Source organism: Elephas maximus, chromosome 22 (assembly GCF_024166365.1).
Source record: "Elephas maximus indicus isolate mEleMax1 chromosome 22, mEleMax1 primary haplotype, whole genome shotgun sequence".
Classification (NCBI taxonomy): Eukaryota; Metazoa; Chordata; class Mammalia; order Proboscidea; family Elephantidae; genus Elephas; species Elephas maximus.
In genome coordinates this window covers 475,095-498,558 of record NC_064840.1, presented here as the reverse complement: position 1 = coordinate 498,558, position 23,464 = coordinate 475,095, and the positions used below count along the sequence as shown (strand labels likewise).

At 59.2% G+C, this 23,464-nt stretch overlaps 1 protein-coding gene across 10 annotated transcripts in view; it reads left to right on the top strand.

Annotated features, from left to right (window-relative positions):
- FBRSL1 (fibrosin like 1) overlaps positions 1-23,464 on the top strand; it is a 70,398-nt gene that overhangs the window by 29,812 nt on the left and 17,122 nt on the right. For 9 of the 10 annotated variants that reach the window (XM_049865762.1, XM_049865764.1, XM_049865759.1 and 6 more), the window contains exon 5: positions 15,255-15,284. The exons of the other annotated variant lie outside the window; for it this stretch is intronic. In XM_049865762.1, the coding sequence (XP_049721719.1) occupies positions 15,255-15,284 (30 nt within the window). The remainder of the gene's footprint in view (positions 1-15,254; positions 15,285-23,464) is intronic. 10 annotated transcript variants of the gene reach the window in all.

Sequence of the window (23,464 nt, the reverse complement as noted above, 5' to 3'; positions counted from 1 at the left end):
CTTCTCTCCTGCTCTCTAGCTGCCTTCCTGACAGATTCCTGCACCACGCAGACCTTGGTGCTCTGTCACCTAGGGATAGTCAGGGTGCCCCTCGTGGTATGGGAGACCACACACATCCTCACCTGTCACGGAGTGGGGGGACCACGCACATCCCTGCCCCTCGTGTTGTGGGGGACCACGCATGTCACCACCTCTCATGGTGTGGGAGACCACACACGTCCCCCCTCTTTGTGGGATGGGGGACCATGCACATCCCCATCTCTTGTGGTGTGGGGGACCACGCACATCCCCGCCTCTCGTGGTGTGGGGGACCATGCATATCCCCCCTCTTTGTGGGATGGGGGACCACGCATATCCCCGCCCCCACGGAGTGACTGTCACCTTGATCCCCTCACCTGTGTGTGGCTCCCCTTCCCCACGCCCCTGTCCTGGGAGGTCTGTCACCAGCCGAGCGTGCTGCTCCATGTCTCAGCCACACCTCTGTCCCAAGCACCCTGGGCCACAGCGTGGACTCACATGCCTGGCTTTCGGGAAGCAGACAAACAGGGGAGGGGAGGACAGACAGTCTGAACTCCTTCCATGATGCCCTGTGGAGCCTGGCAGGGGCTGTGTGGCAAGACTGTGGGCACATGTAGGGTCGGCCCCTCGGCGGCTCAGGGGTGTCCCCAGCCGGCTGCTGTGGGGGCAAGCGCTGTGGGCAGAGCCGTCACCACACCTGAGACTGGGCAGGAGTCAGGGGCTCCGCAGGCAGGAGGTCTGGGCCCCAGAGCAGGGCCCGCGTCTACATAGATAGGGTCCTACACTGTGTGGGTGTGACATGGCGTCTTGGGGTGTCAGCAGCACTGGGGTGGCCTGAGTGGCCCAGTCCTGGGAAGTTGGTCCCAGCGAAAGGCTGCCTCCTCTGCTGACCGTGCCAGTCCCGGAACACCCACATAGGCCCCTGCTGTGTCTGAGGCCCTGGGGCAGCGAGACCTCCCCGCCGAGCTGCCTCACCAGGCCCCGGGGCAGCCCTTCTGCTGCCAGATCCCGATCCATCACGTGAGGTCCTCTCCCTGGACAAGTGCAGCAAATGTTTGCTGAGAAAGAGCAGTAATTAACACGCCAGCTGCTCAAAGCCTGACCACCCCCCAACTGCCGAGCGACAGATGGTGGCAGGGAGGGGCTGGGCTGCAGGGGGGCCATGGTTCCCACCCGAGTGCAGGCGGGCCTCGAGGCCCTGACGTGCAGACTGGGCCTGACGGGTGCAGACATGTGCAGACGGGGCCTGAGGTGTGCAGATGGGGCCTGACGTGTGCAGACAGGTCCTCACGTACACAGGGGCCTTGACACGTGCGGTGGCTGTGGGCAGCCTGTGACCGTGTGTCTCCGTGTTCCTCTGTGAGTGTTGGTGTGTGTCTGTGAATACGTACTGCAGGTGTGCACCTCTGGCCTCGTGGGCATGTGTGTGTGTGTGTGTGTGTCTGTGGCTACGTGGGCACCTTGTGTGAGTGTCCACGTGTACCTGAGTGCCCCCTCTTCCCGCCTGCCTGTGCCTGCAGTTGGGGCCTCAGGCACAGCAAGGAGAAGTGCCGGGGCCTGTCTGCCCTGCCTGTCCTCTGATAGCATCCCAGCACTCAGTGACACAGGCATTTGTCACTCGACCTGGTTTTATTGACCACGTTTAAAAGTGGCTTAACTTTGCCAAGATTTATTTCTAGCAAATTCCCAGTTACTGCTCACTCTCAGCAGCTTTTATCCAGAAAGCCCGGCATGACCTCCCTAACACGCCATCAGATGTTCGTTAGCGCCATAAAATTAGTTAAAAAGTCGTCGTCTTAATTTGGTTGCTTGCAGCCAAGGATAGAATGATCTATCTCCCCCAGAAGCAGGGGGTTGGGCTTCCACTATCGAAGAAAGCTGAGAGTAGAGAATCTGTGAACACCCACTGGCAGCCGCAGCCACTCCCACAGGCAGCCGGGAACTCCCGGCCCCACCCTCTCTCCACCCACCCAGAGTGAGCGGAATGTTCTGGAAGGTGGCCCTGTGCCCAGCAGCTGTGGCGGTGACTGCAGACTGAAGCCAGGGAGGCAGAACAGCAGTGATGACACTGTGAACATAACAGCCGTAGTGACAGCTCGTCTCCTGCTGGCCGCGACGTGCCAGGCGATGCTGCCGTGGTCTAGGCTCACTGGTGCCTCTGCCCCTCTGCCCCCAAGGGGGTGCTGGCACCATCCCCCCTGTTCTCCACCAGAGGAAATGGCAGCACATAGCCTTGACAGGACTTGCCTGTGGGCCCCTGCCACATGGCAGGGCAGGAGTGGAACTCAGGCCCAGCTCTGGACACGATCAGCCACCCCCTTCCCCCCACCCCATCCCATTCTCCATGAGGACCCTTACCTCACATCCTGCCCTGGCCCCTCGTCGCTGCTGTCAAGAAAAGTACGGGGATTAGGGTTAGGCATCACCACACCCCAGCCCAGAGGTCAGCGGCAGAGCCGTGTGGTGGATGTGCCCCAGGAGTCCCTGCAGGGTAGGCAGCCCCCACAGGATGCCATTAGCTGACTGGCTTGGATGCCTTGTGGGGGGCGGGGTTGGAACTGCTTTTAAATTGCTGATGGGTCTCCCAGTTGTATTCTTTCCCTGGGAACCTGGATAGGGGTAGCAGACGAAATTATATAAGGCAGCTTTAAACAGGAACACGTAAAGCAGGGTGAGGTGTTGATTGTGGATGGACACTTGACCAGAGGCTCGCAGGAGCCTAACCCTGTACATCCCCTGAAGCAGCGGCCCATGTTCACAGCAGGGCTTCCAACTGGCTCTTTCTGGTTCAAGCCCCTGCTGGGAATTTGCATTTCCATCCCAGCTATACTGATGTCAGAATCTACAGTTTGACAAGATCCCCAGGTGATTCTTATCTATAATAAGTTTTGAGAACCACTGCTGTACTAGTGAGGAGCCCTGGTGGCGCAGTGGTTAAAGTGCTCAGCTGCTAACCCAAAGGTCAGCGGTTCGAACCCACCAGCCGCCCCAAAGGAGAAAGATGTGGCAATCTGCTTCCTTAAAGGGTTAAGGCCTTGGAAATGGAAACCCTATGGGGCAGTCCTATAGGGTCGCTATGAGTCGGAATCAGCTGGAGGGCAGCGGGTTTGTCTGTACCAGTGGTTCTCAGGATTGGTCCCTAACCAGCAGCATTAGCTTCTCCTGGGAACTTGTTAGACATGCACATTCTCAGCAGGGGTTCCAACCAGAACAAACCAGGTGGAAGCCTTGTTTCAGGGACTTCATGGAGCATAACATCTGCATAAAGAGAGCTGACTATGTGGGCCGTGCTGCCAGAAACCCAGCAGGCACTGCGGGGAGCCAGGCAGGCTGTCTTGGAGGGAGCTGTGCCCCCACCGGCTAGAGATTGGCACTGAGAAGGTTCTGGAAGCACGTGGACATTCTTCAGTAGCTGGCCAGTGGTGGCATCATGACTGTTCTTTGCAACCCCTGACAGTGTCCTGCGACCCCCAAAGTCTCTGAACTTCATTTTTTTTTAACAGTTTATTGTGGTTTAGGTGAAAGTTTGCATACCAAATTAGTTTCCCATTCAATAATTCACACACAGATTGATCCATGACGTTGGTTGCTGTCCCCGCGGTGTGTCAGCACTCTCCCCATTTCCACCCTGGATTCCCTGTTTCCGTTTCTTCAGTTTCCCTGCCTCTTCCTGCCTTCTCATCTTTGCTTTTGGGCAAATGTTGCCCTTTTGGTCTCATAGAGTTGACTGTTCTAAGGAGCACCTTCTTCATAGGTGTTATTATTTATTTTACAGGCCTGTCTTTTGTCTGAGACGTGATCTCCAGGGATGGCTTCAGTTCCACTTTAGAAGAGTAATTTAGGACCGTAGGTAGACATGATGGTTCCTCTGATCTCTATCAGACCAGTTTTTCTGATCTGTTTTGTAAATTTGGATTTTGTTCTACGCTTTCTACCAGTCTGACAGGGACCTTCTACTGTGTTCCTGGTCAGAACTGTTGGTAGTAGTAGTCGGGCACCGTCTAGTTCTGATCTGAGTCTAGTGGAGCCTGTGGTTTATTTGGGCAATTAGTCCTTTGGACTAATTGCTTCCTTGAGTCTTTGGTTTTCTTCACTCTTCTTTGCTCCGGACGGAACAAGACAATACTTGTGTCTTAGATGGCTGCTCACAGTGGACACTGCTCACCACAGTAGGATGTAGAACATCACCTTCCTGAACTGTGTTATGCCAGCTGACCTAGATGTCCCCCAGGACTGTGGTCCTCAGCCTAAAATCCCAGTATCTCAGTCCCTCGAGGTGTTTGGTTATGTAGAAGTAGTTTCCATGACTGTGCCCCTGACTGCTGTGTTATACACACGAGTATACATGCAGCACACACAAGTACATACGTAGAAATAGCCACAACCACACCTGTATGTGTGCACAAGTGTGCTCCCATACGACCTCCCAACTAGGCCTCACTTTGGATCTTGCCAGGGCTGGGGTGGAAGTGGGTGAGGAAGGAGGAGGGGAGAGGTGGGGTCCTGGGGAGAGGAGAGAGGGGAACAGTGAGTTTTGGCTGGAGAGATCTTCAAACCCCTTCCTGGTGCCCAGGGGTGCCTTCTGTGCTTTCCTGAAACCTGCCCCCTGCACCCTGTGTTCCAGCAGCCCCCACAAAATGGCAGTGCAATAGGCTCTTGGGCCTGCGCAGTGGGGTGGTGTGCCCCCCCAACTTAGCCATAGAGCTCTCGGCCTCTCAGCGCCCACTCAGCACCTGCACCCCTACAGCTCTTCTTCATGAAGGAGGTTTACAACACTCATTACCCTGCTCTGCGGGCCACCTCCAAGCAGCCATAATTTGTACAAAAGCAATAAAACCCGTCATCCCCCTCCCCGGAGTCGGGAGCACATTCTCCTCCTGACCTCTGAGGGCAGGATGGCCACTGAGGCCGGCTGCCAGGGAGGTGGCTGCTGGTAGAAACCACAGGGACAGCAGGGCGTGGGCCCAGCCCGGCGTTCTCCCTGTGACCAGCAGAGGCCTGTGCTGCCTCCTTTCAGAGGAATTGTCCATCTGTTCATCCATTCATCTGTCCGTCCACCCATCCACTCACCCTCCCTTCACTCATCTGTCCATCCGTCCATCTCTCTGTCCATCCACCCATCTATTCATCTGTCTGTCCAGTGACCGTTGGCTTAGTCATCTGGTGCTGTTGTAACAGAAATACCACAAGTGGATGGCTTTAACAGACAGAAATTTATTCTCTCACAATCTAAGGGGCTGGAAGTCTGAATTCAGGAAGCCAGCTCCAGGGGAAGGCTTTCTCCTTCAGTCAGATGTGGGGGAGGGTACTTGTCGTCAGTCTTCCCCTGGTTTAAGAGCTTCTCAACGCAGGGACCCTGGGTCCAAAGGACACGCTCCTCTCCTGGCTCTTCTTGCCTGGTGGTAGTGAGGTCCCTCTCCTCTCTGCTCCATTCTCTTTTTCATATCTCAGAAGAGGTCGACTCAAGGCATAACCTAATCTTGTAGATTGAGTTCTGCCTCGTTAACATAACTGCCTCTAATCCTGCCTCATTAACATCATACAGGTAGAATTTAACATATAGGATAATCACATCAGATGACAAAATGGAGGACAACCACACAGTACTGGGAATCATGGCCTAGCCAAGTTGACACACATTTTGGGGGGATACAGTTCAATCCATAACATCTGTCCATCCACCCATCCATCCATCCACCCATCTTTCCACCCATCAATAAACCTGCCTCCATCCATCCATCCGTTCATACATTCATCCATCCATCTGTCCATCCACCTGTCCATATGTCTGTCTGTCCACCCACCCATCCATCCACCCATCCACTCACCCATCATTCATTCAGCCCCCCTTTGCCCTGGGCCCTCGTGCAGCCATGGCCTGCACGTCGAAACCCTTCCCTGTGGTTTGCTTGGTGAAGAGCCACTGCCTGAGCCCCCTGTGTCCCTGCCCTTCTCCCAGAAGCCCTCTTGGGGTCCTCATGGGGGTCCCCGTGGGGGTCCCCAGGGCCCTCAGCTGGTGTCCATCCTTTGTGATTGGTGCGCTTGCCCCAGTAGGTGGTTCATGTTCCCAGCCTCTGGGATGGGGATGAGTGTGCCCTTGGGTGGACACCCGTGGAAGGGGGCAGGGGGCTGGGGCGATCAGGAGCAGCCCTTCATGGTCAGGTCCGTGGGCATGGGCAGCCCCAGGGAGGCTGTGGTCTTGAGCGGGCTGACTGCGCTCCATGTGCCCCAGGTACAACAGTGAGCAGAGCAGGCAGAGCCCCTGAGGCCAGAAGGCAAGGTGGAGCAGGAGGAATCTGTGCAAAGGTGAGCCTGTACGCAGGCCAGGCAGGGCGTGGTGAGTGAGGGCCACTGAGAGACACGGTCCTCAAGGGCAGGCCGCAGATGGCCCCTGGGGGTGAAGAGACATGGCCTGAGGGACTGAGTGGAGCGGTGGTGTGTCACACACTCATGAGGGACTAGGGTCGGGGTATGCTCCAGACCCTTTGCTGGGTGTAGCTCCCCTTGACAGGAGGCCAAGCCAGGTTCCCAGGGGTTAAGCTGCCGGGGCAGGGTGGGCACTGGGCGTGGCCAGGGCTCCATCTGGGACCGAGGCATCTGGACACGGGAACTCCAGTCGGAAGGTGATATCAAAGTGGCCTGCAGCTCTGGAGCCTTCCAGCCCCGGGACCCAGGGGTGGGCATCTGCAGAGGGGCTGGGGATCCATCTCCTACCAGAGCACCTTCCCGCACCCCAGGGAACCCCACACCCCCGCCCCCCATGCTGCCTGCTCCACCCCCCCACCCCCATGCTGGCTGCCCACACCTCTGCCCCCCATACTGGCTGCCCCAGACGCCCACCCTCCATGCTGGCTGCCCCAGACCCCTGCCTCCCATGCTGGCTACCCCAGACCCCCGCTCCCTGTGATGGCTGCACCATACTCTACCCACCCATGCTGGCTTCCCTACACCCACACACCCCCATGCTGGCTGCCCCACACCCCCGCCCCCCTCCCATGCTGGCTGTCCCACACCCCTGCTCCATGCTGGCTGTCCCGCACCCCTGCCCCCATGCTGGCTGCCCCATGCCCCCACCCCCCATGCTGGCTGCAGGGCCCCGCAGAGCTGTGACGCCTGGTTTTGAGGTGGCTCCTGCCCTTCAGCAGCAGTGGGAGCCGAGGACTCTGGCCATGCAAGTGACCAGCTCTATGTCACCCCTATGGTTGGCTCTGGACAGCCCTGTGGAGACCCCACGAGATGGTCAGGGGCTAACGGGGGAGGGTTCCAAGACAGCACCAGGTGAGTAGGGCCTGCATGACCTTTCCACAGTGGGCTTGGATCCCCCAGACAGCCAGCCCTGGGGGAAGGGACAGATGGGGGCCGGGGACACAGTGGGTGCATCCCGAGACCCTGGCAGCAGCATCTGGGCCCCCCACCAAGATGCCGTAGGAAGCTGGAATTCAATTATGCGGACAGGCAGGGCCGCCGTGGCACAGAAGGTTAGAAATTAATGTTAACACCGTTTCTGGTTAAGACTTCTGTGTTGATAAATAATTCATGAGCCAGTTAGCGCTTTGAGTCTGACAACACAGGAATATATTAATAGGGTCGCTCTGGAAAGGTCAGTGCGCGGCTGTGGCCGCCTTCCCTCATTTCCTGACACAGCTCATTACTATTCGGCCCTCGAGGCTGCGGGCACTCATGCTGAGGGGCTGCTGTCTGCCGGCCTGCCACGTAGAGGGAGACGCCAGGCCCGGTCTGGTTCGTCCTTGCCCACGGGGTCCTCAGTCAGCAAAGGTCGGGGCTGGCTTGTGGGGCCGGGTGGGAGGAGGCACAGGGCCCCTGGCCGACGGCCTCAGCACTCCGTGTCCACTCTGTGATGCTTGTGCAGCACCGCGCCCTGAGGTGAGGCCTGCCAGCTGCCACCGGCCGTGAGCAGATGAGCAAGTAGGTGTGTGCATGTCAGATGGCACAGAACCACCGGCACATGGGGGTCGGGGTGGTGGGGAGGCCCCCGGAGCAGGCTCCTGGGCCACCCGGGAGGGAGGGCAGCGAGGACAGATGCACAGGTTGTGGAGTCGCGGTGAGGCCGGCATGGTGGGCGGGGGTGAGGAGCAGCTGGCTTGGAGGCTGCCTCCAGGGGCTGGTCAGGTGGGGCGGCCCGGCCGCTTGGGAAAGACACCCAGCTAATGTCCACGCTCCGCTACCCTCTCTGGGGCCAAAATCCATGAGCCTCACGACCTGCTGACAGAATTAAAGCAAAGGAACACAGTGCCCTTAGTAAGGGGTCTCTGGGAGGAGAGGTCCACCTGAGGTAAGGAACTCATATCACCGCCCCATGTCTCGGAAAGGGGACATATACCTCTCGCGGTCATCACTAAATGGATGGGTGTGGGCAAGAGGCCCCGGCAGTGTGGACCGGGGCCATCGTCTCTGACCTGCCTGTGCAGACAGGAGCTCCTGATGATGGGGCGATGGGCCTGGCTACTCCCTAAGGTCCGGCAGTGCAGCCGGGAGATCTCATGTCTGGTGTTTGTCCAGAGTTAGCTTCCAGGCTGAATGACCATCCTGGGGGACTGCCTCCTGGCCGTCGCCTTACAACCACAGACACCCGACACCTGTGTCCATACCACCACCTGGACAGAGCAATGAGAAAGCAATTCAGGCATTAGTGGCCAGCCGAAGCCTCTCATTCTCTCGCTTGTAGACTCCTTCACCCACTCACCCCTTCACTCATTCATTCTCACTCATTTTGTCACTTGGTCATTCACTCATTTAGTCACTCATTTACTCATTCATTACTCATTTAGTCACTTGTTCATTCATTCACTTATTCATTTCCTCACTTGTTCTCTCATTCAGTCACTCATTTGTTCGCTTACTCATTCACCTGGCCGTTTACTTATTTATTCATGTATTCACTAATAAGATGACTCGTTCACTCATTCTCATTCATTTACTCATTGTTTCATTCATTTAATTGCTCTGATTCACTCATTCTCACTCATTCATTCATCGCTCATACATTTGTTCATTTACTCACTTGCTCACTCACTCACACACTCAACATTCTTAATGTGCCTGATAGGTACCTGGCAGTGTTTCGGGGTCTGTGTGTACTGCAGAATGAGGTCCTTGTTTGCAGGGAATTTTGATTTTAATGTAACCAGACTGATGATAAACAAATTAGATAAACTCAGCGGTCCATGCAGTGAATAACTGAATGAACACGTGTGGGTAAAGTCGGATGGTGGCAGGGTGATGGCACCCCTACAGAGGACTTGGGGCCCCACAGGGAGGATCACCAGAGGGGAAGATCCCCAGGGGGAGGGTCCCCAGGCGGGAGGATCCACAGTGGGGAGGATTCCCAGGGGGGAGGATCTCCAGGCGGGAGGACCCCTGGGTGGAGTGCTGTGGACGTGAGAGGAGCAGGCCAGAGGCCTGAGACCGCCGAGCAGGGGTGTGGCCTGAGGGTGGGTAGGCAGCAGGGTCCCATGCCCAGCCTGATCAGGAGTAAGAATTTTGTTCTACTTTGTCTTGAGGAGGAGTTAAGGGGGTGGCTTTTCTCCTCACTGGGGCGCAGCCCTCCTCTGCAGACACCCACCTGTACAGGGTCCTCTGCAGAGGCTGACCCCTCTTAAACCTGGTGCTGGCTGACTCGAGGCCCGCGGGTGTGGGCAGCTGCATTCACGGCCCACGAAGGCTGTTCCCAGGTCAGATAGTGGCCATGGAGATGCTGGGGGCAGCACTGGCAGAAGAGGTGTCCACTCTGGGGAAGGGTCAGAGTCGAGCCCGAGGGCCAGACTGGAGCCCCTGAGGGCAGGGCACAGCACTGGGAGCATATGGGGGGTTCCAGCCCACCCGTCCCAGCAGCTCCAGCTGCTCCTTGCCCAATGGGCCTCTCGCTGCAGCCTCATAAAGGCAGTCAGCTCGGGCTTTTAGGCTGTAGTAACTTAATTGCTTGTTAATTGGGTAATTAGTGCTTTGTTTTGCTTTAAAGCCTAAACACTCATAAAAAGTGAATCAGCTGAATAAACAAGAATGGTGTTCTCAGGACCCGCCACCCGTTATTGCGCACAATTAACCGAGTGTGATGCACCCTTCTGGGCTGCCATGGGAGTTCCTCAGGGCGTGGCCTTACCCCAGTCTTGGTAGGCAGATAGGGTGGTCAGTCTCCCTTGGGGACCATGACCAGGATCCTGTGCATGGCCATCTCCAGGGGGGTCTCTGTGCCTGACCAGGGTGAGTCTGGTGTCAGTGGCCTTGAGTGCACATCCTTGCCCCCTTGCAGCTTGCTCAGCGGCCCCAAGTCTGGCCTGTGGTTTTGGTTTCTTTATTGCCCTTAGTAACAAGCTCCTCGGGGCTCCTCGGCAGCAGCACAGTCTAGGGGCTGAGAAGGCAGGGCCAGGCCCTCCCCTCGCCACAGGTACACACACAAGGCCTCCATGGATGTGCCCATAGCAGGGGCAGGTGCACCCACCCAGTTCACCCTCAGTGCAGCTACCCCTTGGCCACGTGGCTTCGGGAGCTGGGGGAGGCAGAGCAGAGCTGGGCAGTCTTAGCAGCTCCCTCAGGGGCATCCCAGGCCACAAGCCCCTCTGTCCTCATCACTGATTTGGCCTGCCTCTCTCCACCTGCACGGGGCAGCTGGACGGGGCAGCACCACCCGTCGGGGGAAGCTGAGATGAGTGAGACGTTTGATGGGAGCACCGAGGATCGGCAGCAAGGTCTTCTGCTCATGAATTTTTCATGCCTTTGTTTGAGAGATGGGAGACAGGCAGCCGTCCGCTTAGCTCCACTGTGAAGTCGTAATTAATGTTCACACTGAGAGGAGAAAAAGGCAGGTTTCTGGTGTTCCCAGTTTGTGGAGGGTGATGAGCAGCTCCCAGCCCAGGCAGAGCCGCCTGGGTTCTGGTGGGCGGGGAGAGGCCCGGTGATGCTGGTTGGGTGAGGCGGTTCATGCCCCATCCCCACAAGGCATAGGGTTTCAGATGCCTCCAAGGGCTAGGCTGGTGACGTGAGGGGAGGGGGCTGGAGTAGATGATGGTGGTGGTGATGATGCTGAAGATGGTGATGGTGATTAAGATGGTTGATGATGAAGACAAAGGTAATGGTAGTGATGACAGGTATGAAGATGATGGTGCTAAAGGTGATAGTGATGGTGGTGGTGGTGATGTTGATACTGATGGTGGTGATGATGGTGGTGATGGTGGTGATGGTGGTAATAATGGTAGTAGTGATGGCAACAGTGGTGGTGATGGTGTTGCTGATGGTTATGGCGATGGTGGTGGCGGTGGCGGCAGTGAGAGTGACAGTGGTGATGGAGGTGGTGATGGTGGCGATGGTGATGATGGTGGTGATGGTGGCAGTGATGATGGTGCTGATGGTGGCGATGATGGTGATGGTGGCAGTGATGGCAGCGGTGGTGATGGTGGTGGGGATGATGATTTTAACGACCTTGCTGGAAATGATGAAGATGACAACAACGACAATGACAGCCAACATTTATTGAGCCTTACAGCAGCCAGGTTCCATTCTAGTCACTCTACACATGTTGACTCACACGATCCTAAAAGCAGCCCTAAAGTGGAGGTGCTACTTGCCTCTCTATAGATGAGGAGACTGAGGCTCAGGGGGATCAGGTGGCTTACCTAAGGTCACCTTGAGACCTGTACTTTCCGAACTCCAGGATCCTACTTCTCAGCATGAGATGAGGTGCCCAGCGCCTGGCTGGGGTCTTTGGGCTGGTGGGAACTGGGCTGTGACTCGCCTCTTCTGGGAGAGCTGCTACACAGCACCAGCCCCTGCCCACTCAGTAGAAATGGGTAGAAATGGGTGTTTATGAGAACTCAGGTGTCTGAACGTTGGTATCTAATTTTGAAAGAATTAGGCCAAACTGAGCTGTCTGTGGCTCTGCCCAGCTGGGTCCTTGCTGCTCAGGCCGTTGCTATTGGGATGAGGGTCAGGGAAGGCATGATTGGAGCCTGGGGCACTGGTGTCCACCAGCTGCCCACGGCAGTACCCCTCAGGGTGGTCAGGGCCCCACCGTATGTGTCACAGAAGAAGAAATGGAAGCTCCGGGAACCTGAGATGGGACTTGGCCCGCAGCTTTCCCATCCTAACCGGGCAGGGTGGAGTGGTTGGGCTTCCAATGAGGAGCCCTAGGCCCAGCGCTGCCCGAACCTCCCGCTGTGCAGCCCTGAGCCTGTGGGGATACTTGCGCTGGCACCCCCACTCTGGGGAGCACCTGAGCAGGAGGAAGGGCTGAGCCGGGGGTCTGCTGTGGTCCTCATCACTGTGTCACTGGTAGCCCCCAGGCATGATGTTTCCCAGGACCCCCAGTGCTATCGTGCACGCAGGGCCACAACCCCCGGGTCCCAGGAAGGGCCAGCGGGAGGACCTAGCACAGGAGAGGTGTTATCCACATGACAACTGGGCTGAGGCCTGGCCAAGCACAGCGGACACAGAGGCCACGTACCTGCTGGTGCATCCCTGGGCCCAGGGTGTCCCCTTGAACGCCATCCATTCAGGCAGAGCTGAAGGACAGAGGTGTTCGCCCTTCTCCCCTGATTGATGGTCACACTCAGTCCGGCCCCATTGAAGTTAGACATTAATCTGCAGAACTTAATGACGAGGTACGTCGATGCCCACCTGCATGCCCGAGCTGCGCTGCATGGTTAATTATAGGGCCGTGCCTCCTCAGTGCTCTTGCTGTCAGCCCCTCATGGCACCCACATGTGGGTAAATCCTACACCACCCATCGCCCTCCTCAGGTGATGGATGCCTGCAGAGAACATGGGGAGGTCACAGCCGGGCCTGGGGTCCTGAGTCTCTCCAAGGCTGGGCGGGGGGAGGTGGCAGGAGGGGCTCAGGAGCACCCGAGAGCAGGAGGACCGTACACCATGGCCCCACAGTGCCCTGAAAGCCTCATGGGAATTGCCATTTCCAGCTCACGGGCTCTACAGCGCTAATTAAGTGGAAAGAGCCGATTGGGTCCCCCAGCACTGGGTCCAGCTATTTCTGTGCCAGCTGTTCCCTCAGAGGCAACCCCTAGTTGACCCTGGGCCCTTCATCCTAAATGAAGTCTCACCCCCACTGCCCTTCTTCAAGCCTGGCCGTGGCTTCCCATCACCCTGAGTTTCCCGTCTAAGGTCACAGCAGAGATGAGATGCCACATGTCCTGGCACGTCGTGGGATGTTCTGGCCCCACAGCTCTTTAAACTTACCCCTCCCTCTCTCCCCCATCACCTTCCTTCTATACCCCAAACACAGAAGGCTGCTCCCCTGCTGCCTCCGCCCTGATACCCACCCAGCATGCTCCTCCTGACCCCATAGAAAGCTCCCCTCCTCCTGGCCCCTTCCCCACCCGTGCCTCCACCACAGCCCACCATCACCCCTGTCCTCCCCGCACCCACCACCATCTGCAGCGGCCTCGCTGACCCCGCTGTCACCGAGAGGGGCCTGGGCTCTGCCCTCAGACGCCCTCCCTGAAGACCACGTGTAGTTTCTCTCTGCACCCAGTGACCATGGGGGATGGCCCATAAAGTGCCCCTTTTCCAGAGGAGGCCCTCCTATGAAGCTGTGAGGGTGGGCGGCCCTCTGATGGAGACTTCCAGGGCCCACCTCTGGTGTTAAGTATTGATGGAAAGCTGCTGTGGTCAGACTCAGGTCCCTGAATCTTCCCAGTGTGGAATCACCAGCCCTTCTGGGCCATTGCTGGTACCACTGGGCTTCAGCCACCACCCCACACTGATCATAGAGACCCAGAACAGGGGCCCCCAGGAAGGGTCTGAGCAGAGTGCAGCATGAAGGCCCTGTCTGCTCACCAGTCCTGCTGCTTGGGGAAGGCACTGCATGGAGCTCTCAGGCCTGGCCCTGTCGGGTGTGACCCTTGGGAGTCCTGGTCTAGGCGTCCCCACCACCCTGTGGGCCCAGGCTACCAACACCTGTCACAAAATCGGAAAGCGGTGCTTTACCGCTGCGGTTTTCACGTATCTCCGTGAACTTTGTCATTGAAAACATTAGAGCCTGCAGTTTGGGGGCACAGAGGAAGGCTGTATAATTTAATTACTTCTATTAATCAAGTGGAGTTCAACATGTAAAACCAGCAGTGCATGCGTCCGAGTGGGCGATGGCCCTGTCCGCGTCCTGGGGAGATTTATTCTCAGCGGTATAAGTCATTTGTCATGAACGTATCATAATTGCCATTGCTAGGGAGGGATTATTTTTATTCTTTTAGGGGAAATTGCCTTGATTTCTAGAGCAGTCTGTGCTTTTTAAAGCTCTGCTTACTGAAAGTGGAGAAGGGGGATTTGTTTTCCCGATTGTAACCATCTTTCATTAGCCAGCTGAGCCAGCAGGCCCCCGACTGAGACACAGAGCTAGGCTGGACCCGAGCGTGTCTACAGGGCTTCCACCCCAGACGCCTCTCTCCGGGCCTACCCTGAGTGCCCACCATAGCTCCAGGGTGTCCCAGGCCCAGCCCTTCCGGCCCGTTCTCTGAGCGTGGCTTTTCCACTTTGCTGGGCCAGGGGCCTCTGCTCAGTTTTGGACCCAGGAGAAGGAGCCTGAGCTGGGATCGGCCATCCCACCTGGTCCTCCTGCCCTTGGTCTTCCCAGGTTCTGGGTCAGGGTCGTGCACTCATGCCCCTGACCCAGGCTAGTCCGCAGGGTGGGGTGGCTCCTTCTCTCATTGTGGAGCCTCTCCTGCCCTGGGGTGGGGGTGGGGCTGCTCCACGTTACTCTGGGGATGGGGATGCTCTAGGCTGACCTTGGAGTGGAGGCTCTGGGATGACCCCGGGGGGAGGCTCTTGGCTGACCACAGGGGTGGTGAGGAGGGCTCTGGGCAGACCCCGGGTGAGGGGTGTCCGTGTCTCACTCTGGGACCCCATGTTTGCTCCATGGTGGGGCTGGGGTCAGGCAAGTCCCCCGCAGGCTGCATGACCCCCTCCTGGGTAGATGGGGGTATCGTGCCCACACCTGAGGTCACAGCTGCCTGTTTGAGAGGCAGGGACCCCTTCTCTTGTTGCCCTCTGAACATCCCCTGTACCCACTCGGGGCCTTGACCAAGGTCAGACCGTGGGGAAGAGTCTCTGGGCTGGCCCAGGCTACATCCTGCTGAGCCCCCAGGATACCCTTCCACCTCATGTCCAGACCCCTGACATCAAGACCCCACGCTGGAGTACCCCACAAACCCGTGGGGTGGGTGGCGTAGCAGGTGTGTGGGGGCACTGACTTTGTCTCTCTCTGCCCCCCAGTGTGACAGCGAGAGCGACGTTGATGACAAGGTAAGCCGCCCCTCCCCTGGGATTCCTCACCACCCCTGCCCTGGCCCTGCTAACCTGCAGCAGCGTGGGGTGGACCTGTACTCTGGGGTCTTCCTGACCTTGGCTCCCCATGCTGGGCCGGGGGTGGCCCTGGGGGTGGGGTGCGGCCCCCCAGCCATGGGACCAGGGGAAGGATCTACTCAATCTGTCCACTGGGACGGGGGTGTGGGCAGCTGGCCCCTTGGCCCTGACCGTAGCCGGGTGTGAACATGTGACGTTAAGCCTACCTCAGCGGAGCCCCCCCAGGGCTTCCGTTCCCCAGAGCCCTTCCTGTCCTGGCAAAGCCCACCCCTGTGGCCGGTTGGCTTGACCTCTTGGGTGCAGGTAGGGGAGAGCTGGCAACTGCTGGCCTTAACCCAGCAGTGTTCACGGAGTACCTGCTGTGTGCCAGCTGGTGTAGGCATGGGGACATGGGGAGGGAGGGTGGTGGCACAAGCCCCACTGCGCACAGCCCACCTGTGTCCACTGTTGAAGTTTTGAAGGAGGTGGGCGGGTCTGAGTGGTGGTGGGCGGGGACCTGTCCTGGCTGGGACCACCTGCTGTGCTGTCCCCGGTGCTCTCTGGATGCTGGACACCCCATGGGAGGAACCCAGCGTGAGGCACAGACCGAGGACGGGAGGGGCTGGGTCCTGAGTGGTGGGAGGGTGTGCACAGGCCTAGGGGAGCATAGGGGCCTGACAGAGCTGTGCGTGAGTGCCCATCGTATCCCAGGTCTGGACACAGGAGATACTGGACAGCAAGGGCACCTCCAAGAAGGAGCTTGAGCTGCTATGTACACAGGGCCCCAGGGGCCCAGCAGAAGCTGGCAGCCCCTTGACATGGGTGGGGGACCTGGCCTCCCCTGGGGAATTGTGCAGGGCTCTGTGGAGCAGCCCTTTCCTCAGCCTCAAAGAGCCCCCACCCTGACAGACTGAAGGGCTTTCTTTAGAATGGACAGGAGCCATCATCCGTCCTGATCTCGTTAATGAAATTAGATCAGGTACACCTGGGGAAGCCACAGTGCACAAGCTTCAACACCTCCTTTAATTTAAAACCAATTTGCCAGGAGAATGTCTCTGAAGCCCAGAGCTGCTCTGAGTGGGTGGGGGCTCTGGAGCAGTGCCACAGCTGCCGGCCACTCCCCACCCATGAAGCGTGGCCCTGCAGAGGACACAGGGGGGCTTCCGAGGGCAGACAGCTCTGGAGGGTGTCCTGGTGCTGAAACACGGGCCACATGGCCCCAGGGTCAGCAACACCATGGCCTCACCCCTGCTCCGCAGCTCCAACTGTTTACCCACCGGTCCCAGGCCTCCTGGCTTCATACCCCCCTCCCCACCATGGTGGGGCGCAGAGGGGTCAGCACACAAGTGACGCGGGCCCTGCCCCCGAGAGCACCTTCCTGGGAGTCTTTGTAGGATGCCTGGCACCTAGAGTCCCCATAGACCTGCTGTTCTCTCAGCCAGGGCTGCCCCTTATGGGGTGTGGGCTACACCTAGCACGGGGTGCCCCCCATGGTGGTGCCCCCCACTGGGGTGCACACATGGGTGATGAGACCAGCTGTTGACCTAGGGCTGCCCAGAGGTGCCATTTTCCAGCTGTTGGCCTAGAGATTGTTGGGCCCAGCTGACCTCTGCTCACCAGCTTGGACCCAGGATCTGAGAGGCCTGAATGTGGGCAGTTGCATGGGGGGCAGGGGTGGTGACCTTATGCTGAGGGGGCGGCCACGGGCATGAGGACCTGTGTCAGCCGTGGTGATGCACCTGCAGCAAGCAGAGTACTGGGCCGGCACACGTCTGTGCACGAGTCTCTAAGCACCCAGGCCCACATGAGAGGGCCCTTGGCTGCCAGGCACACACACACATGCTCACACACACATGCATGCTCACACACACACACGCTTACAGACACACAAAAGGATCTTCAGGGCTGTCAGGCACACACTGCACACTCACACATGCATGCTTACACATGCATACTTATGCATGCATGCACACGCTCACACATGCACATTCATGCACACACAGGAGAGAGAGTCCTCAGGGCCATCAGGCACACACAGGCTTGCACACACAAACACACCCTCACTCACACTCATGTATTCACATAGGTGCACACACGCTCATGCACACGTGCACACATACACAAACCGCCTCCTGAAATGCAGGGCAGCGCCTCCGTCCCGAGGGCCCCAGATGGCGCACCGTTTCTGACTCAGGAAGCCACACTGAAGGCACCTTAGCCCTTGGGAATTAGCTTGTCCCAGGGAGAGGACCTTCTCCTTGCTGGAACCACCCGAGATGTCCAGAAGGGAGCTCTGTACTAGTCACCCATGTCAGGGCACAGGGCAGATCCATTTACAACAGGCCAGAATTCCACAGAAATGGTACTTTTGGTAAATACATTTTAATGAAGGTATTTAAATTAACATGATTTAATTGATACTAAATACATCTCCTAATTCTTTTCTGAATTGTGGTTGGGATGGAATCTTGACATTGGAAACTAAACATTCTGGAAGGAGGCTTGCTTCTCACAGCACAGCAGAGCAGTCAGCCGCTGGGCTTGGGCCCAGTACGGGGGCCGCCCACTGCTGCCTTCCAGCCCTGCACTGAGCCACTTTCCAGACCCCCCGAACCATTCTGTGACCTGTGATGTGGATATGGGTGGCCTGCGGGCAGGTGGGCCATGGGCACTGGGGCTAGGAGCACGGCAGGGCACCAGGAGGCGACTTCGTGCTGTAATGTAAGATATAGCAGATTAGGCCGTGGCAGCTGCTGTGCACGGTTCCTAGCAGCAGGGCAGAGTGCAGCCGGCATGGTCTCTGCTGAGGGTCACGCTGTTCCCAGCAAAGCAGGGTGGACACAGGTGCGTTAGTTCCTGGGTAGAGAACACCAGCATTTACACTCTCACCGTCTGGAGGCCACAAGTCCAAAACCAGGATGTCTGTGTCTGCAGGGCTGGCTCCGCCTGGGGGCTCTGAGGGGAATCTGCCCTGGGCCTCTCTCCCGGCTTCTGGTGCCGGCTGGCAACCCTTGGCATTCCTGGGCCTCTGTGCATGTCACTCCGTCTCTGCTCCGTCATCACAGGGCATTCTCCCTGTGTCTCTGTCTCCGTCCCCACATCTTCGGCTCCCTGACTGTTCTTGTGGCCTTTTTAGGAGGACCTGCATTGGGTTTAGGGCCCACCCTGGTCCAGGATGACCTCGTGTTGAGATCCTTAACCAATGTTATCTGCAAAGACCCTGTTTCCAAATCAGGTCCCAGTCCCAGGCTGTGGGTGGACATGTGTCTTGGGGTCCCCATTCTGCTACTACGCTACGTGCCTCTCCTCTCAGCTACCTGTTGTGTGGGCAGAGGTGTGTGGAAGCCTCCTGGGTCAGGTCCTGTCAGTTCTTCCCCCCTTGGGCTCCCAGCCCCTCTGGGTAAGAGCCCGCCAATCCAGGGCTTTCCAGCGAGTTTTCTTCTGTTTCATGAAATCCCACGGTTTTGCGAGGTCTGCAGTTTTCCCAGTGGCTGATTGCATCGCGAATTTTCGTTTTCTGGTGCAATAATGAGGCGCAGCTGAAGTGCCTACAGGTCACCTGGAAGGTCCGTTGCCCGCGTGGTCCATTCGTTAGTGAGCGTGTGTAGGTCTATCCGGCTTTTGCATTTCTCCAGCCGTGCTGGGGAAGCTGCTGTTGCACACACCTCCTCCCCATGTCCCTGCCTTCCCTCCCACTCTGGCTTGCCAGCTTTTCTAGCCCAAGAGCCAGGCACGTGAGGGGTCCCGGCTCCATCCTGTGGCAAGGCTGCACCCCCGTGTGGCGTTAGCCTGCAGAGCAGGGTGGTGGGGGACCGCCCAAGGCCTCCCCATGCACGTGGCATCCCAGCATGCGTGACTGTCATGTGACCTGGTGACACACAGGGACTGCATAGGGCAGGGGTGCCCCAGGGTGGGGGGATTCAGCTCTGGGGCATCCCCAGGGGGCAGCGAGGCTGTCACCTGCTCCCCGTGCCCCAGGGACACTGTGGGTGGTTGCGACGCCCCTCCAGGGACCCCCGCGATGACATCTCACCCCTCCTGCCTTAACAATGACAGGCGCAGTTATAATATCAGTTGTTGAACCATAAGCTTTGGGTAAGTGCGTCTCTGAAAGCCACCATTAAGTCCCTAAACAGATTACGTGTATTTGGTTTCCCGGCCTGCTGCTTGTATTATACCCTCCCTGCGGCCGCCTGCGTTTCTCCTGATGATCAATTCCCACCCCGTTTCCTGTTAGGTTTCTAACCTCATTAAATCTTCTATATCGCAGCTACTTCCCTTCCTAAACAAGAACAAAGACAGGCCAGCCCCAGGTTTTTCAAGTCCAATTTCACTCCCAAACCAAAGGGGTGGTGGGGCTCAGAGGGGCGTCTTTTTATGCCCACCAGGATCTAGCCTGAAGGGCCTGAGTGCTAAGGGGAGGCCGAGGAACTGGGGTCTGACGTGGAAGCAGCATTTACGATGGACGACCAGCCTTCTTTCTGAGGACCTCATCTCTGGCTTGGGATCTGGGTGGGAGGGCCCAGGAGGCCTTGGGACAAGGCCACACCGGTGACCAGGCCCTCAGAACAGATCTCACCCCCCCGGGGCATTAAAACCCCAGCTGCTCCTTCGGGTTCCCGGTGTCTTTGCCCAGCAGCTGCCTCTCAGTCCTGAGTCCTGCTTCCCCAGCCCCACTGCCCTGGAGCTGGTGCTGCCTTTCTGCCCAGCACTCACCTGTAGGAGATAACCACAGAAAGCACCTTCTGGGGGCTCCAAGGATCAAGGAGCAAAGCAGAGCCAGGCACTTGTAGCAGGGCCAGCACAGACCCTGGACTCATGAGGCTGCTCATGTGTGGTGGGGAACAGGGACAAGTGTCCTGCTGGGATCACCACCCATCTGAGCTCCCCGCAGGCCCCTCCATGGGCCTTGAGGACACAAGTGACCACTGCAGGGTCCATCCGGGCCCCGTTTGTTACTGCAATAGGACGGACGCAAGACTGGATGATGTAATGGTCACAGGGCACTTGCGTGATGCTTGGTTCACAGCTGGTGCTGCCCAAGGTCACTGTTCTTACAGAGGACACAGCAGGACTTCGGTGTGTTATTAAGATAATGCTGTTACTAGTGAAGGAGGTGATAACTCAACAGAACAAAAAGGCTGACAGTGGTCCCCAACCTGGCCCCTGGTCCCCAAGTCCTCCATGGACCATGCTGCCCTAACTTCCTCTTAATCCTAGGAGCTTTTTCTCTGTATGTGCTGAGCCATGTGTTCCTGTGCAATGACCCCCTTTGGGAGAGGAGCAGGCATGCAAGTGTGTCTATCCTGGGCATATTGGGGCTAGCCCACCCAGCTTCAGTGGCCTGGAGTGGCTGCACTGCTGTGGCCTGTCTGCCTGGCTCTAACAGTTGGGTCCCAGGAGCGCCATCAGAGCTGGCCTCCTGGTGATGGATGTGCAGCCTACAGTGGGGACTCTTGTCCAAGGCCACACCCCTCCCCACCCCGTACCTCAGGACCCCTCTACCCTGCTGTCTGTCAGGGATGTACCCAGGAGGCTCTGGGCTCTGCCTATGGGCCCCTCACCACTGGGGAGGCACTGGGCCTTCTCCCGGCCGAATTCGGTTTCTGCTTCCTCCCTGTGACTGGCAGGCTCTTCCTCTCCACACCGGAGCAGACCCTGGCTGGGCCCAGGGGTTGTTTGAGAGCCCTGTGGTCCCCGGCTGTGCATGCGTTTCACAGGCAGTGGGGCGCAGGGAGGGGAGACCTGCAGTGCATCTCACCGCCCTGGACCCGGACAGATGTGGGGTTCCAGCCCGGTTCCTTTGGTACCAGTTCCCACAACGAGCCAGCGACCTTGCTGTCCTATGACTCAGTTTCCTCCTCTGCTCAGTGGTGGAGGCCTTGTATAACCGGTTGTTGTGAGGACTGAGTGGGTTGGGGACCTTGCGATTCTACCCTGACCCGGCTGACCCTGGTCCATGCAGATCCTCGAACCCAACCCCGGCCCGCAGGGCAGATCCGTGCCTCCGGGCTGGATTAGTCGGGTCTGCTTGTGCCCCGCCCCTGTCCCGCCCCGCCCCGCCCCCGCCCGTCTCAGCCACCGCTGCTTGCGCGCCCGCCAGCAGTGCGCCTGCTGCCCGCCGCCCTGGCCCGGCTCTGCGCGCCCAAGTGCCCCGGGGTCTAACCCGCCGAGAGCCCTGCAGAGCCAGCGCCGCCGGAGATGTGCGGCCCGCGCGCCGCGAGCCCGGGATCAGGCTAGACAGGGCGCGCGCCGGGAGGGTCCGGCCGCCGGGACGGGCTGGAGCGGGTTGGGGCGGCCGGGCCCAGCGCTCCGCCGCCCGCGTCCATGTCGTCTGGCTCCGGCCGGACTACGAGTGGCGATCGTCCGGGGCGCGTGCGGTGAGTGCGCTCTGCGGGCGCGATCAGGGCACCGGGACTTGGGGGACCGAGGTCCCTCGGGAAAGGGGTGAAGAAGAGCTCGGACCCCCGCCAGCCACGTATCCCAGGATTGGGGTGCACGGGGACCGCGACGTCCCCCGGAGCGCTCCCGGGGCGCACGTGGCTGGCGGGCGGGTGAGCGCGCCTAGGATTCCCAGGGTTCCGGCGCTGGAGAGGTTGGCGGCAGTAGTGGCGCCGGGCGTCGTGGGTGGGCGCGCCTTTGTCTGCGCGGGGCAAGGGGGAGCGGGGGGCGTGCGCCCTCCCGGCTCGGCGCCCAGTCCCAGGGGCCCGCTCACCTGCCCCGAGTCGGAGTTCTTTGTCTGGGGCGGGGCGGGGCGCGGCTGGCGGAGGCCTCGCCGCGTGTCTCCGCCCTGGCTGCCCAGAGGTCGGGGCCTCGCAGACAAAGCGCAACCGTGACCTCCCTGACAGCGGGGGTCGCCCTCACACCTGACACCCTTCCTGCGGACGCACCTCCTTCGCCGGGGCCCGAGCCCGCAGACCCGGACCTTCCACCCAGATCTCGGCCTCGAGTGCCCCTTTCCTCCACCCACACGGGCTCAGTGCCCGGAATGGAGACTAATGTGGCTGCGCGCACCCCGTCACGTCCCTACAGTTCCTGTAGATAATCCCCGGGAAGTTATTAGCGCAGCACTGGGCTGCCACCCCGGGCCCCGAGCCAGCCCCGAGGACGCCTAGTCCTGGGAGGGAACTGTGCGCCCGGGCTTGGCTCCCCCAGCAGGCGCGCCTCTTCTGCCGGCGCAGGGGAGGGGGCTGCACTCAGTACCCCGGAGCTGGGTGCTGGGACGCGGGCAGGAGCCCCACTGCAGGTGGCTGCGGAGCCTTCGGGGGCGTGGCCGCTCGGGGCACTGGGCTTTGGAAGACTGCCAGGTGCGCGCCAGGGACCTGAGCACCCGCCCAGCCCTGGGCTCCCAGCCTCCACTTCCCCGAGGTCAGCTGTAGGTTTGGGGACCGGGTGGGTCCAGGAGAGCTGGTGCCCAGGGGGTCCGGGAGGGGTTGGAAAGCGTTCCTGCGTGGCTCTGGTGGACTTTTCCCGGGTTCTAGGGCTCCGCCTGGTGGCTGTAGGCCCCAGTGCGCCCGTCCGGCGTGGAACTGAATCAGAACCCACGTGTTTGGGTTCCCTGGAGCCGTGGGGTGGGCGTCTCAGCTGAAGTTCTTGATCCTCGATCCCTCATGGGGCTCCAGGGGACGGGTCGAGGCTACAAGTCATCATCCCCCTGGGAACAGGTCAGCCGATGCGGTCTCTGTGTCCCCGTGAGGGAAAGAGCAACGGGACTTTCGGGCGTGTCCCGCTGGACCCTCCTTGTATCTGTCGCCCCGTCCCCACCCTGCTGCTGTGACCTCGCTGTTTGGAGGTCAGCTGGTCAGAGTTCAGGAGCTGTGGGGCATCACGGAGGAGACGTGACAGGAGGAGGGCGGTTTGAGACAGACGCGGCGGAGGAAAGCAAAGCAAACTCGGTGCGCGGTGCTGGAGAGGAAGTGGTCGTGGGGCATAGTGACCGAGGGGCGCGTGGCTTGGGGTGGGGCGTTGTTGGAGAGGGGGCGTGGCGCTAGGGGAGTTGCTGTGGAGGAGGGGGCGTGGTGCTGGGGGCGTGGTTGGAGAGGGTGTGGTCATGGGGCGCGGTGCTAGGGGAGTTGCTGGGGAGGAGGGGGTGTGGTGCTGGGGTGCGGCCCCAGGTGGCCTCCTAAGACCTAGCTTGCGGA